Below are 16,740 nucleotides of genomic sequence, written 5' to 3'. Positions count from 1 at the left end.
CCCTGGCCCCAAAGTCTATTTTTGGTACTACCTCGGGACTTCCTTGCTCTGCTCCCCTTGCTGTTTTATTGCATGCCCTTAGTGTTTTGCCTTGGTATGGTGGGGTCAGATGGGGCACAATTCCCATACTGTGCTTCCCATGTTGTCCCCTGTAGGGCTATGGGTAAGTAAGGGATGTCGTGTCTCATAGTGGGGCCAGCCTTATGGTCCGCTCTGTGCATTGGCTGCTCTGAACGGGGATATCATCCTCAAGACTTGGTGTGCCAGGATGTGCTCTACTCTCTCTTCCTCCCCCTTCATTCGCTCCCGTGTGCTCTGATCAGACATGTCCCTGACCCTGAGCTGTAGCTTCAGTGCTGTCCTCTGAAGTAAATTCTTCTGGGGGTAGGGGCGGCTGTACATGTAGTTGGGATTGGGGCCGGCCCCTCAGACCTCTACTGGTTCCCTATGTCAAGCCAGTATGTTGCATTCACATCTTGGAGCACCGGGTTGAAGTCTCCACCCTCGTTCCCTGTGGAGATATAAGCAATATCTTCCCCTTGGGTGGGTTAGTGCCCTGCTCCCCACCTACACATGCCTTCCCCCCCACCTTTTCAGTTGGCTTTGCTTTGTCTTGTTTTTGTGCTTGTCTCTGCAAGTCTATCTAGATAATATAGGTAAGATAAACAATATGTACAATATGTACAAAGGAGAAAACAATAGAACCGCCTGTTGCGGGGGTGACATGGGAGAAAGGGAGGTTAGGTAACCGAAAGGGCTGTTAACAAACCCAGGAACAAGGGAACAACAAGGTGAGGAGGGCATAGGATGCCTGGTAGGGTTTGATCAAGGGTAATGGAACTGAGAGGAATTACTGAAACCCGAATGAGGGCCGAACATGACAGCAGGACCAGAGGAAAGTAAAAGGAAATAGATGAAAGAACTGGGAGGCAAATGAGCATTTATAGAAGTCTAAATACAGGCATGTACATATTTTAATATATTTACATATAACGATAAAAGAGATCTATGTACATATATTTATATGTTAAGTATTAAGGTAGCAGAGAACAATGGGCCTCTCCTCAACTACTCCATCAACACAAGAACACTTTGTTTTAACAACCTGGCATTCTGTGATGCTCACCTTCCTGACATGATTGCTGAAGACAAAATAGGTACATAAGCAAATGTGGTGAAGAAAGCTGATGGTGCCCAGCTATCAAAAGATATAGCATCTGGGGTCTTACAAACTTGAAGATAAACAAGCGGCCATCTAGTTGGGAAGCAACAAAGCCCACAAGGAACAAGCACACCAGCCTGTGTGATCATAAGGTGTAGATGAGATCAGCTATCAGGCATCAAAGACCGAGAACAAAAAATCATATCAATGTGAATTGATTGAGGGAGGGCGGAGTGGGGACACAAAGCCCATCTGTAAACAATTGGACATCCCCTTACAGAAAGGGCATATGGAAACGATGAGCCAGTCAGGGTGCAGTGTTACACTGATAAAACATACAACTTTCCTCTAGTTTTTTAATGCTTCCTCCCCCTGACTATCGTGACCCCAATTATATCTTACAATCTTGCTAGATCAGAGCATGTACATGGGTACAGGTAAGAGCTGGGAATCCATGACCCTGTGGAACCCCTCAGGGCCAATAATGAGAGTAGCAACACCAGGAGTGTAAGGGAAGGTGGGAGAAGAAAGCGAGAACTGATCACAATGATCTACGTATGAACCCCTCCCAGGGGGACGGACAACAGAAAAGTGGGTAAAGGAGACATGGGTCAGTGTAAGACATGAAAAAATAATAATTTATAAATTATCAAGGGTTCATGTGGGAAGGAACATGGGCGAGGGAGGGGGGGGAATGAGCCGATACCAAGGGCTCAAGTATAAAGAAAATATTTTGAAAATTGATGATGGCAATAAATGTAAAAATGTACATGACACAATGGATGTATATATGGATTGTGGTAAGAGCTGTATGAGCCCCCAATAAAATATTTTTTTAAAGATGCTGAGAACCAATCCATGATAAAAAAAATTCCTAGAAAAATAGGAAATCTAAGGAAACTCAGATTCACAAAGAAAATATAAAAAACAACCCAACAATATCATTATTATATAATGACTTTAAAATTGGATGTGTTCCCCTAGACTGGGTACAGAGCAAGGATATCCACTCTAATACATAATGCAAAAATTCTGGGTAATGCAAGATGGCAAAAAAGAAAATAAAAAGTATACACTTCAGAACGAAGAAAAAAAGAAAGAAATCAGGTAACTGAAAAACTTCCAACAAAAATAAGTCCAAGGTCAGATAGTTCTGTGGGGAATTTTACCAAATACTCAGAGAAGAATTGACACCAATTCTACAGAAAGTATTTCACAATATTGAAAACAAAAACAAAACTCCAAATTCATTTCGTGAAGATTCTACAAAAACCGGCAACAGAATTACCAGAATAGAAAATTACAGAACAATATCCCCAATGAACATAAGTGTAAAAATTCCCAACAAAAGTCTGTGCATTATAATTCAACAATACATTTCAAAAGGGCAAATGCTGTACACGATCACTGTTAAGAACTAAATAAAAGAAAAAGGTTTTTAAAGAAAACAGACTTTGATGGTTCCCTAGAGGTGGAGGAGGGGAGGTTGGGAAGGGAATGAGCTGGTGGCATGATGGTTATGTATTGGTTGGGTTGTAATCTGCAAAGTTAATCAGTTTCAAACCACCAGCCATTCAGCAGACAATGGGCCTTTCTACTCCCATAAAAAGTTAGTCTTGGAAACCCAACAGGGGCAGTTTTACCATGTCCTATTGGGTCGCTATGAGTCGGCATGAGTCGACTACATGGCATTGAGTTTGGCTTGGGGTTTTCTTGTTTTGTCTTGGGGGGATGAAATGGCAGATGAAGAAAGGCTTCAGAAGGTACATAGGTATTAACATGGGTGAAGGGGAAAGCAGTATTCCACAAGTGGTAGAAATAAAAAAGTTGGGGGCAGGTCAACTATGGGGAGTTAAAAAAATAGTTTTAGTGTTTTAATATAAAATGTATTATCTGAAATGTAACCTCCCCAACACCGTCTCCCCCCAATACACAATTAAAAATAAAAGAGAGAGAAGCAAAGTCAAACCAGGGGCCAGGCTGGGAGCAGTGTATGAATTCACATAAAGGATATGACAAGAAAAAATGGTTTAAACGTTTGGTAATTTTAATGAATGTTTCTATGGTTTTGTAACAATATTTATCACATGCATATAATTAGATGTAAGAAACAACTAAAACCACTATTTTTTAGTAAAAAAAAGTTAACTTAGAGAACTCACACCCAATTTTAAAATTTATCATGAAATTATATCAATCACAACAGTATGGTAATGATGAAAGAATAAACGAAAGTCTAGAACAGTATATTGTCAATAAGTAAGGTTAAAAGTGCCGGGTCGAAGAACCTTGATCTAAACCTTCAACTTTATAAAATGTTAACTGAAAACAGACCATCTATCTAAATATAAAAATGTAATACTTCCAAAATATAACAAGATAAAATTTTTTATGATTTATTACACAAAGAGCTCTTAAGTATGACTAAGCAGGACTTCATTTTAAAAAACCCTCTTGTTCTATAATAAAGATAATAGTTAAAGAAAAATAGAAATAATAGCTAAATAAAAAGCAAACTATAAACAAAATAAAAAGTTTTTGTAACAGAGGATATAGAAAGAATTTTCAAAAGCACTGATAAAATAGAAAATAAAAAAATATGGGAAAGATATGAAAACTTTCCCTATAAAGGACACCCAAATAGAAATTATACAAAATAAAAAATACCAACATTATTAGTCATTAGGGAATTACATAAAGTGAAAGCAAGATTTAAAAAATATAAAGTGAAATCAAGATATACCAGTACATAAATACACATCTGGTAATAAAAGAATAAACAAAACCTGACTAGACCAAATGACCTGACTAAAGTGAAGCAATGAGAGCCCCTGTGAGAATGGAACATATTGCCAAGCTACACAACAGCCTGGCGCTTTTTTTCTTAAATCCCCTATCCTTCTTAATTTAGGAAGTACTGGAATGTCTACTTCAATGGTTTGTTTACTTTGTTACTCTTTCCATTTCTCTGTCCTTTTGTGCTGCATTTCAAAAGTCCCTTTTTTTTTAAATGCCTTCATGCTCTATTTTTATTTTCTCACCCCTCCTTCACTTTCCTTCCCCTCTCAACTTCCCCATATCCCTCAAAGTTGCCTTCTTTTGGTGTGAAAGCCATTTTTTCCTTTATAATAGTGTTTTTATATAGTATTTATCTTTATCAGATTGGGTAACTTTTCCGAGCATAACGTCTTCCAAACTTGCCCACCTCTTTTACTTTTAGAAATATATAATATTCTATCTACCACTTATCTGTCAGTTCATCTACTACTTGTCTGTTTGTCATATTGTGGTGGGTTTTGTGTTGCTATATGGTGGTTTGTGTATTATCTTATCATTTATCTTCCTACGTGACTCTTATTTCAAATAGCAGCAGGGTCACTCATAGTGAACAGGTTTCAGCAGAGCTTCAAGACTAAGAACAGACAAGGAAGAACTGGCTGCCCACTTAAGTTGCTGCTGAAAACCTTATGCATAGCTTCAAAATACTGTCATATACCGAAGGTTTAATAAATGAAAGCAGAACATTGGCAGAAATAGTGACAGAGGATGAGACCCTCAGCCACTAGAAGTGCAGCTGAGGCGCTGCTTTAAGTATGAATCGAGGAATAGTGGAAGTCATAAAAAATCTAATGAAATGCATAAAGCTTGATATCTTAAACATTAATAGATGTAAACGGGCTAGTATTGGCATTTTGAATCGGAAAATCTAATGATTTACTATGCTGGGAATGACACAATCAAGAGAAATTGGGTTGCCTTCATTGTCAAAAAGGACACTTCAAAATCAATCTTGAAGTACAATGCTGTCTCTGTTAGGATTATATATTGATATATCTTGAAGGAAATCTAATCAATGAAGTAATTATTTGAATTTTGGCACCAACCACAAAGGCTAGTGAAGAATTCTACCTATATGGTCAGCATAAAATTGATGAAACATGCAATCAAGGTACTGATACAGCCCTCTAAGTTAGGTGTCAATTAAGTCCAGATGGAAGAAGCACACTAGCCTGCCTGTGTGATTCAAGGATTGTGAATGATAAAGGGAAGAAATGGTATCAGTGCTTAAATTGTGAACACTTGGTTTGCAGAAGGCTATGGTTGACAGTGGAGGCCCAAAATCCATTTGCAGTGTCCAGTCACAGATTAAGCGTGAATACCCTCTCATTAGAGTTGAGGCATAGTGAATAGCGCTATTATCAAACAGAGAGCACTGTAAACTGCCTTATGGCAGAAATAGTTAGGTCAAATATACTATCTTAATTTATCTCTGGTGAAAATATATTATCTCTGGTGAATCCTCTCTGACCATGGACCAGGGATGTGAATAAACCTATCATGCAAAATGACTTGGAAAGTGGATTGTTGCACATACATTTAGGTTAAACTTTAACACCTTATCATTTGATCTTCCCTATGATGATTTTAAATCTGTTCCAGGAGTTAATATTTTATGCTTTTTTTTCAACTGAGGTTTTTTATCTGTTTTACTTTTATTGTTGTTAGTTGTTTTCTTTTTAATGCCTTTCTGTATATGAAATTCAGGATAGACAGTAACTAGGTTAATGGTTCCTTGGGGTTAGGGAAGGGGAGGTTGGGGGAAATGGAAAGCTATTAACAATGAGTATAACAAATAAAATGATGTCAAAAATTAATTAGGGAGATGAATGTACAGCTCTTCTTGATGCGATTGAAATGTTGAGTTGTATGTTACGTGAATTTTATGTCAATAAAACTGTTGGGGGGGAAACAGTAAGCATAGAACAGAAAAAAAGAGTATTGATAATTATTGGCAATTGTAACTCAAAAGTTAAAAACACAGAGGAAGGAACAGCGGTTGGAAAATATGGTCTTTGTGATAGAAAGGAAGCTGGAGATCACATGGTAGAAATCTACAAAACCAAGACCTTGTTCATAACAAATACTTTTTTTCAACCATGCAAAAGTACATGTGTACTACTCCATATGGAATACACAGAAACTAAATTGACTACAGCTGTGTGAAAAGACGATGGGAAAGTTTTCTATCAACAGTTAGAGCAGGCCAATGGCTGAATGTGGAACAGACCATCAATTGCTCATAGATAAGGTAACCTTAAAGCTGAAGAAAACAGAAACAAATCCAAGAAGCCAAATATTACCTTGAGTCTATCCCTCCTGAATTTTGAGAACATCTCAAGAACAGATTTGATGCATTGAACACAGATGACAGAAGACCTGATAACCTGTGGGAGGACATCAAGAACACTTATGAAGAAAGCAAAATGTCATTTAAAAAAAAACAAGAAAGAAAAAAAAGGTGGATGTCAGAAGAGACTCTGAAACTTTCTTTCACTTATAGAATAGCTAAAGCAAATGGAAAAAATGATGACAGCAAAGAGCTGAGTAGAAAATTTCACAAGGCAGCATAAGAGAAGTCAAAGTCAAATATAATGAAATATGCAAAGGCCTAGAATTAGAAAACTAAAAGGGAAGAACACTCACAGGTTATCTGAAACTGAAAAAAAACTCAAGAAAAAAATCAAACCTCAAGTTGCATTATAGAAAAATTCTATGGGCAAAATACCATGATGCAGGAAACATCAAAAGAAGATGTAAAGAATACAGAGTCCTGTACCGAAAATAATTGACATTTTACCATTTCAGGTGGTAGCATACGAGCAAGAATCAATGGTGCTGAAGGAAACTCAAACTGAACTGAAAGCATTAGTCAAAAATAAGGATTGAGGAATTGATGTAATACAAAGTGAAATGTTTCAACAAGCTGATAAAACACTGGCAGCACTTACTGGTCTAGTCCAGGAAAGCTGAAAGACAACTAATTGGCCAACTGACTGGAAGAGATCCATATTTGTACCCATTCCAAAGAAAGGTGACCAAACAGAAAGCTCAAATTATAGAACAATATCATTGATGTTACATGTAAGTAAAATTTTGCTCACTCAAAATCATCCCACAACGGTTGCAGCAGTGCAATGACAGGGAGCTGCCAGAGGTTCAGGACAGATTCAGAAGAGGACGTGGAACAAGGGATATCACTGTTGATGTCAGATGGATCATAGCTGAAAACATAGAATACCAGAAAGATGCTTAGTGTTTTGATTATGCCAAGGCATGTGACTGTGTGGATCCTAACAAACTACGGATAAACTTGAGAAGAATGGAAATTCCAGAAAACTTCATTGTCCTCATATGGAACTTGTACATGGATCAAGTAGTTGTGGGAAATGAACAGGGGAATTCTATGGTTTAAAATAAGGAAATGGGGTTGGACGGATCCTGAGGACTTGACATCGGCTTGTGTATTAGCACGAGCAACTGACAACTGAAGAAGAGATCTCTAGAAGTGCTAGATGACTTAGTGACGAGCAGGTGGCTTTCACCCGTATTTCGTTATCTCTAATACAAGTGCCTGCTTTTTAGTCGATTGCAATAAAATGTTAATAAGTGAAAAAAAAAAAAAGGAAATGTGCGCATTAGGGTTGTCTCCTTTCACATACTTATTCAATCTTACTAACAACTATAGATAGTGCCGTGATAACAGAGTGTGGCTCTACCTGTTAATATTTTGGTCTTTATTTCTTTGAAGTTTATATTGAGTAGAGAGATTGCTAGGTCATGTGGTAGTTCTTCTGAAATTCCATCAGTAGCATATGAGAATAACAATCTTTCTATGACCTCACCATTTGTCATTTTCTTTAAAACTTTTTTTTTAGCAATGCTGGTGTGAGGTAGTATTGCATCATTGCTTGGTTATTTCTCTTATAACTAATGGTCACAAGCATTTATTCACGATTGTTGGCTGCCTGGATGACATCTTTGGTGAATTCTCTATTTATGACTTCTACACATTTTAAATTAGATTATACATTGTTTAATTATTGAGATGTTGCAGTATTCTATAGATTTATGGTATTAACCTTTTAATCCATCACTGCCAAAAATTGTTCTGCATATATCCAAAAACATGCTGTATATGTCTAAAATAACAAGTTGATTAGTCATGTGTTTATTCTGTATCTTTTTTCTTTCCAATTGTCTCTTTCTCCAAGAGTGGTATGCTAACCCATCTGCAGTATATCTACTCAGACTGAGCTGCTGCCAGATCCGCTCTAGCGATAAGCAAGCATCTCTAACAGCCTTATTATCAGGCAGAGACCATTGTAATCTTGAATATGCTCAATCAAACTTGACGCTTAGCCAGATGACCTCTCTATATACCCGACCTGAACTGGTTCTGGGTACAAGTAACTCTTACTTGTTCCATGACAGAAATTTCTTCCCTGGCTTTTGGAATGTTGATGAGGGTCTTTTCTATCTTACTCATTATTTGTATTTTGGTCTTCATATTATTATTTTATCCTTACTGCCTTATTTCAATTTTTGCTTTTTATTGTTTCTGTTGGTTTTCCTAGTTTGTGAATCACCAGAGTGGATGCACAGTATAATTAATTAGTATAAGAGCTAACAGGGGATGCAGGCATGGGGAGTGGATGATAGAAAGGAAAAAGGGATTCAGAAATAAAAAATGAAGGCTGGAGTGGGGAGAGAGCATTAGAACTGACTGTGACTACACAACTCGTAATGGTAACGATTTTTAAATCATTGATATAATTGAATGATCGAACCGCTGAATTGTATGATATGTAAATTATGTGCCAGTAAGACTTAAAAAAAAAGTGGTGTGCTACTATTACTATAGTATTGTCTATCTGTCACTTTAAACTGTAAGAGATTAATGTACTTTGAGAAAGTTTCACTGGTACATAGATGTTTCTTATGGTTGTGTCTTAATTCTGGCTTGAACCTTTATACAATAACCATCTTTGTCTCTAATGATGGCTCTTCATATGACATCCATTTTAGCAGAAATTATATTGCTATTCCTGTTGAGGTTTTTTTTTTAGTTAGCTTGATATAATTCTTCTCATCCTTTGACTTTTAGTGTTTTCATCTTTTTGCCTAAAGTGTGATAGATGTTTTCTTGTCCATTCTACTAGTGTTTGTTTAAGTGGTGAGCTCAATCCATTTACCCTTGCTTGTACAATTTTATTGCTGTCATTTTGCCATATGATTTGTATGGTGTCATTGGTTTCCTTGTTCAGTTTTCTGTGCTTATTTCATTGTGGGTGTCCCTGCCATCTTCATTTGCTTTGTTTTTATCATCCAGGATGCTGTTGGTTGAGCTAGTCCTTTGCCTCAACCATGTGCTGCACTAGTTAAGCTGTAGCGCCAGAACAATTGCTTGAACATAACTGGGGCTTCCAAGCCTCTACTGGCAGCCCTTTTAACCACCAGCAACATGGCAGTGGGAAGGAGCAAGGTCGGAAGCAAGCGGAAAATATTCTTAAAATAGAATAAATTCAAAATGGTGCAAAGGGGAGATCTAATGACACGGTGTTACATTGCAGCCTAATTACAGTTGTTAAAATACACTTTACAATGCTCTTGTATGATATTAAGGCTATTCACATTTGTTAGCCCAGGTAGACCAGAGAAACAAATTCATAGACATTCATAGATATCTAAGGAAGAGCTTTCTAAATATAAAAAACAAGTGTATATTGAGAAATCATCTCAGCCCATTCCTGATCAAGTCCGTAAATCCGATATTAGCCCATATCTGATACCACTCTATAAACTCTTCAGACTCACACAACACATGCTATGACACTGAATGCAGGAAGATCACAGGCCAGTGGGTGGAAAGTTTTGTGGACATAGTGGTGGTGGAAGCATCTCAGCGCTGGCGTGGATCTCAACGTGGTTCCACCAGCTCCAGGTCTGTGGCTCTATTAGAATAGCTCCATGTGGCTTTTCAACAGGAATATGAAGCAGAAAGAGTATGTCTGGCCTCCAGGGAGCTGTTTATTTCCATCCTGCCTCCAAATGAGGTTATCAAGCTGCGGCCTGATTGACCGGCTAGACTCCACCCCTTCGCAAGTTGACAGGATATGTAACTGCCACAACATTCCTAGACTGGTCAGTTGGGATTCACCAAATATTTAATCCACATAGGGACCCTACAAATAAGATTGTGGGCTTCTATTATCATATGTAACATTCTACAAACTGGGTGTTTAGAATTCAGGCTCTATTATTATTCCTTCCTCCAGGTTTGGATTTTTTGTTTATAATCTCTGGATCATAAGGCTGGTATACTTTTCCGTGTAGACTTTTGAAGTGTTTTATTTCCTCTTCTGTTTTTTCTTATTCATTTCTGGTCTTTTCCTGGATCTGTTAGAATCAGCTGAACATCATTTTTCTGAACTCCCTCATGGATAATACAATTTGTTCTTCAGAAAAGTCCATTGAATCTACACTTTCTTCACTCACATGTACCACTTTACTTTGTTTTGTCATGTGTACTGAGATTGCTTGCTTTTTACAAGACAGTGTTTCTTCTTTGTTTGTTTCTATTTGTTGTTCAGGTATTATTGAATTTGGTAGTAATCCCTGGCCACTAGTTGTGGCTAGTGATGATTTTGGATGTGGCTGGATCACACGATGACAGGAAATTCCGAAAAAGAGCTGATGACAGAAGAAAACAAAAACAAGAACACAAAAATCCCCTCAAATAACAGATATACCAATTACCCCACTCACATACACATAGTAGGAAAAAGAAAAGGAAACATGTAAACAAAACAAAATCAACAAAAATCAAAAATCTCAATGCCTTCTAGTCCATGCCAATTCATAGCAACCCTACAGGACATGGTAAAACTATGCCTGTGGGTTTCTAGGGCTGTAATTCTTTAAAGGAATAGAAAGCTCCATCTTTATCCCTTGGAACAGCTGGTGGTTTCTAACTTCAGTCCTTGGAGTCAGCAGCCCAAAGTGTAACCACTACACCACCAAAGCTCCTTACCAAAAAAACTAAAACCTAAGAGGAAAAAATAGCAGAACCCAAAGTCAGTGTCATATGCTGTTTTTGCCAGGGCCCCAACCTAGCTGTTACCCTTTGTGGTAGCCAAGCCAGAGAATATAGGCCAATGACTGTGGTAGCCACTTCTAGAATGTCCATGTAAAGAAAGAAATGCCCCAAAAGATCAGCCTTTTTTCTGCTAATGTAGGACTAAGAATGTGTCTTTGTTCAAGCCAAATATCAGAAATAGGTTGAGTGTTAAGTCAGTGTGTCCATAGCTGCCACAGAGCAAAGTGTGGTTGTCCTTTGTTCTCAAAACTAGTGGGAGGAAGCTGATTTAACTCAGCTTCTCCTTTGTAATAGAGTGCAGTCAAGTCCATTTTCCTTTGAGTCTGTTCTCCCAGGAACATAGAGAGAGAGAGGTACCACTGCCATCTGTGGGTTCAGATTAGTGTTTTCTGAGTCCACATGCTGAATATGAGGATCAAGGTAGTGGTCCATTTCTCCAACTCTCAGTCCAGAAAATTAGAGGGCTTTTAATGCTGGCGGAGAGGGTGGTTGAGAATTTACCATTTGCTAATCTGCCAGCACAAGCTCTTTCTCTCATTTTTCCCTGTTAGTGTCTGGCTTGCTCCTTTCATTCTTTGGGGGTTCCGATGCATGTTTTTTGTCTTTTTTTTGCTTGTTTCTGTTTTCTCTTAGAGTGAGTGAACCAAGAGCTTCGGCCTAGGTGGCTATGCTTTTTGAAGCTGAGCAGTTTCGTATATAATTAAACAAACACTTTACAATCTAGGGTAAGAAAGGAAACCATATATCTATACAAAAATATGTACACGTGCTCATAGCATTTTATTCATAATTAAGGTTTTGGAGAAGAATATAACATGTACTATCATGAGAATTAACAAATCTGTCTTGGAAGAAGTATAGATAGTATTCTAACATGTGTGTGTACCATAGTTTATTAACTCTTGCACTGATAGAAATTAGGTTGTTTATACACAACATAATATGCAATAGAATGGAATAATTTGAATCTATTAAATACCTAATAATATGGATGACTCTGAAGGAAATTATACTAAGTAAAATAAGACAATTAAAAAAGAGCAAATATTGTATGAGACCACTATTATCTAAAGTCAAGAAAAGGTTTTCACATTAAGAAACATTTTGTAATGATTACTAGGAGGGGAAGATGCATGTCTAACAAAAGGGTTGACACATATGAACATAGGTAAAGGAGAAAAAGCTAAAACCCACATTCATCAAGTTAATTCAGATTCCTAGCAACCCTACAGAGCAGAGTAAAACTGTTCTTTGGGTGTCCAAGGCTGTACATATTATTATGAGAGAAGAACACCTCTTTCCCCTATGGAACAAGTCGTTGGTTTGAACTCCTAAACTTCCAGTTAGTAGTCCAACTTGTTATCCACAAATTTGTGGAAACCAAGGTTCCTTTGAGTGAAGAGGAAGATAAAACAAACAAACAAATAAATAAAATGGTGCTGGTTGTAGATGACATTTTACCAGCCTTAAAAAAAAAAGTATGGCTAATGTTATGTAAACAAAACAAACAAAAAATTAGCATGAAATCCTACTTGAATCTTTCAGGTATATGTGTAGAAACAAGTCCCATATTTATAATTGTCCTCCTGCTTATTATGGCAACCATCACAAGAGGAAACTGCTATTAAGGCCTTCTTATCAATAAATCTGCATTTCAGAAGAAATCTTTCCCCTCCATTACTGTTGGTATCAATTTAAAGGCAGTGAGGTTTTCTGTTTGTTTGAATAGGGGTGGGGGTAGGGGGTAGGAGTGTGCCTTAGAAGGGTTGATTATGAGACCATCTCATGTACTTTGGCTATGCTATTAGGATGAATCAGTCCCTAGAAAGGATGCCATGTTTGATAAAAGATCACTGAAAAAGAGGAAGATCCTAATTAAGCTGCAAAAATGGGCTCAAACACATCAAGGATCATGAAGATGGCGCAGTACTATGCAGATTATGGTTCTGTTGTACATGAAGTCACTATAAATTGGAACTGACTGAATGGCACCTAAAAACAACACTCATAATCAATATCTAGATACAAGCCAAATGTACTTCTATAGGTGGAGATAAACTATGGTACATACATAAAATGGAATATTCTTTCCCAATAAGAGGTAATGAACAAACAACAAAGATGAATTTCAAAGTCACTATGTTGAGTGAAAGATACTCGCTTCAGAAGGTTACATCCTATATAAATCTGTTTATATAGTACTCTGGCGTAGGCAAAATTATAACGAATAGAACTGATTGGCAAGGTTTATGGGTAGAATAGGGTTGACCACAGAGGTTGTTTAGGGGGATGTAGGATTGTTCTTTATTCTGATTATTGTGGTGGTTATGCAAAACTATGCATGTGTTAAAACTCACACATCACAAAAAGGTTAAATTTACTGTATATAAATTCAGTAGGTAAAACTGTAGATTACTTAGTGAAAAGGGGGGGGGGAAATCTCCATTAACACTTTCTAAAGGATTCTATTGCTATTTTTGAAAAGCCTTGGTGGTCCACCAGCTGCTCCATGAAAGAAAGATGAGACCCTCTAGTTCCATAACAGCTTACACTCGCAGAAACCCGCAGGGCCAGTTCTGGGAGTCAGAATTGACTCCAAGGCAACTGAGTTTAGCTTTGGTGAAATTACTATTTTCATTCCATTTTTAACTAAATTACCATCAAGGCAAAGACATATTCCAAAAACAATAAATTAAAGACACAAATTTTAGACTTCTATTTCTGAAAGTAGAGGTGATGGCATGTTCAAGGAAACTCTTCTCTATACTGAATTCCCAAAATACATGAGACCTTGTGAGACATAGTCTGAGGCAGAAACAAACATAAGAGCCATGGTGGAGTAGTAATTACACAGCGGGCTGCTAACTACAGGGTCAAAAGTTTGAAACCATCAACCATTCTGTGGGACACAGATAAGGCTTTATACTCCCATTAGGAGTTACAGTTTCAGAAACCCACAGGGGCACTAGTACTCTCTCTTATTGGGTCACTGTAAGTTAGAATCTACTCAATGATAATGAGTGAGTGTGAATGAGAAACAAACATGGTAATTCCCTTGTGTGCAATCTTTGAATGAAGCAGTATTTTGGAATCCAAAATTTTGGAGTTAAAAAATTTTTTTATTAACACATCATTTTATTGGGGGCTCTCAGAGATGTTATAACAATCCATACATGAATTGTACTTTGTACATTTGCTGCCATCATTGTTTTCAAAACATTTTATTTCTGCTTGAGCCCTTGGTATCAGCTCCTCTTTTTCCTTTCCCTTCGCCACCCAATTTGGGAGTATTTTATAGAAGTAATTACACTATGTTTGTATATACCTCAATAGTATCAAAGCAATAACCTACACTAAAATACATTCATATTCTACTATAAGTTCATAGCAGTTCAGGTCAAGTTTTGTTCATTTTCCAAATAGCTTTTATAGGTAAAGCTTTCTGGAATTCTGAGTTACAGATATGGAAGGAGGGACTTATAGAAGTCCCTCAGTTAAAAATCAAGACCAGTAAAAGAAAAGAACAGGGAATTCACCTGAGAAACAAGCCACTGGCTCTGGAAGACCTTAGAGTTGCCCAAGGACAAAACAGAGCAGATTAGAATAGACCATGCTTACAGCCAAAAAGGAACTATCACTCACTGTGGTGAGTTCAATATGAAAGGTGGGGAGGAAGTTTAGAAAGAGAGAGAGATAGAGACAGTGTTCAGATACCAGAGGGAAAATAACGTCACTTGACAATTCCAAATAACAAACCTGCCCTCATATGGCTCTCAGAAAATAGAAGAAAAAAATTCATTTTACGTGGCTCGGGTACATGACAAAAGCAAGTCCAAATATACTCTAGAATAACCCAATTGAAACAGTCCTCAAAGTATTCTCACAAATTGACTAAGATATATGACAAAAAAATTATAAGTGGGTAAAATCATAAGCCACTAAGAGTATCAGTCTGCAGAAAGAAAGAAATCCAGTATCAGATCTACAAAACCTGTGTATATTGGAAGTTTCAGTTAATAATTACTTGTTTAATAAATTTAAAAAATAAAAGAAGAGATTAAAAGTGGGATCAAGAGATTGAAATAAGCAACTATGAAAAGTTATGTGAAAAATTCAGGGAAAAAAATAATTTTTAGAAATGAAAAACTCAGAAACTTTAAGGTAAAAATAACACATGACTTAGCACAAAGTCAATAAATGTCACCTGGTGGGAATTAAGGGAGTTCTGGTGGCACAGTAATGAGCCTTGGTGGCACTGTAGGGTCAGCATCATGAATCAATCACAAACCACTCTAGGGGAGAAAGATACCTTAAAGCTTTACAGCTCAGAAACCTTATGTAGGATGCCAATGAGTTGGAATTGACTCAATGTTGGCAGTGACACAGTGGTTAAGTGTTCAGCTGCTAATTGAAAGGTTGACGGTTCGAGCCATCACCCACTCCACAGAAGAAGGATGTGGTTGCCTGATTCCATAAAGACTTATGGTCTTGGAAATCCTTTGGGACAGTTCTACTCTGTTATATAGGACCACTCTGAGTTGGGATTGACTGGACAGCATTTGAGTAGTATTAGGAATTAAAAGACAATTTAAAGAATTTATCTGAAAAGTTGAGTAAAAGAAAAGGCGATTGAGATTGAGACAGAGCTGAAATATGAAAGATGGTTTGATTTAAAAATGTGAAAAATGATTTCATTTCAAAATCAGTAGAAAGGAAGAGTAGGGCAGGTGACATTTTTTCATTTATTAATTCTGCTACCAAATCACTCTAGATACCCTTTTTGTTCCTTTTTGTACTCCATTCTCCAGTACTCCCAAATTTGCAAGTACTGAGGGGGAAAAGAATTATTCTAATCTTGTTATTCATCATATCAAGTTCTTCTATATGAATTAATTAAAAGGAGGTGGTGGGGAGGACAAAGAGAGAACAAAGTCACATACTTACTTTTCATTAGTTTCCCAGATAATTCCTTTAGTGGACTATTTCTACTGGCTACTGTAAGTCTGGTTTCTGGGTTTTCCAGGGAAATATGATAAGTTCCTCTGGTCACTTCAAGATGAAGGGGATGGACATCATCACATTCCTGGGAAAGCAACAAGTGATTCTGACTGTTGTTAGTTCTATTATTCAGGTCAATTCTTTCTGACTGAATCATAAGCAACTGGGCTGAACTAGAATCCTCCAATCTCTTGTCAAGAGACTCCATTACAACAGATGCTGCAGTTTCATACTTTTTACTTGGAGAGACAGGTTCGGCCAATGAGCTCTGTTTCACTGTATTCAGACTGTGTGCTCTTATACGGGACCAAGTTGTAGAGTAAAAAATTTCAGCCTCTAACCAGAATTTAACCAAATGCTCCATTCTACGAAGTTCCATGAATTGAATGAAATAAGGGAGGACAACAGAATCATGCAAGACTTGTTCAAGGGTCTTTGAGAGGCTTGATTTGGTCTCTTGTGTTTGGTACTCCAGACAAGATCTCCCTAAAAAGATAGAATGAAAAGAATTAGTACCACATTAACTGATATTTGAGATTGACAGATTAGTCAGCCACTAACATAATGGTACATCAGAAACCTTAAATTAAATTTACCTCCTAGCAATCTAAACTCATTAAGAACTGGAAATATGAGGGGTCTT

At 37.3% G+C, this 16,740-nt stretch overlaps 1 protein-coding gene and 1 pseudogene across 1 annotated transcript in view; one reads left to right on the top strand and one right to left on the bottom strand.

Annotated features, from left to right (window-relative positions):
• The window catches only part of AKAP10 (A-kinase anchoring protein 10), a 202,911-nt gene that overhangs the window by 148,876 nt on the left and 37,295 nt on the right, over positions 1-16,740 (bottom strand). The window contains exon 4 of the mRNA XM_045290278.1: positions 16,044-16,583. Coding sequence (XP_045146213.1) covers positions 16,044-16,583 — 540 coding nt within the window. The remainder of the gene's footprint in view (positions 1-16,043; positions 16,584-16,740) is intronic.
• On the top strand, positions 9,370-9,468 carry LOC115869681 (annotated as a pseudogene).

This window comes from Echinops telfairi, unplaced genomic scaffold (assembly GCF_000313985.2).
Source record: "Echinops telfairi isolate 266 unplaced genomic scaffold, ASM31398v2 ScPeMD7_35;HRSCAF=133_1, whole genome shotgun sequence".
Taxonomy (NCBI): Eukaryota; Metazoa; Chordata; class Mammalia; order Afrosoricida; family Tenrecidae; genus Echinops; species Echinops telfairi.
Note: the sequence above shows the minus strand (reverse complement) of the source record. Positions and strands in the feature narration are given on the sequence as shown.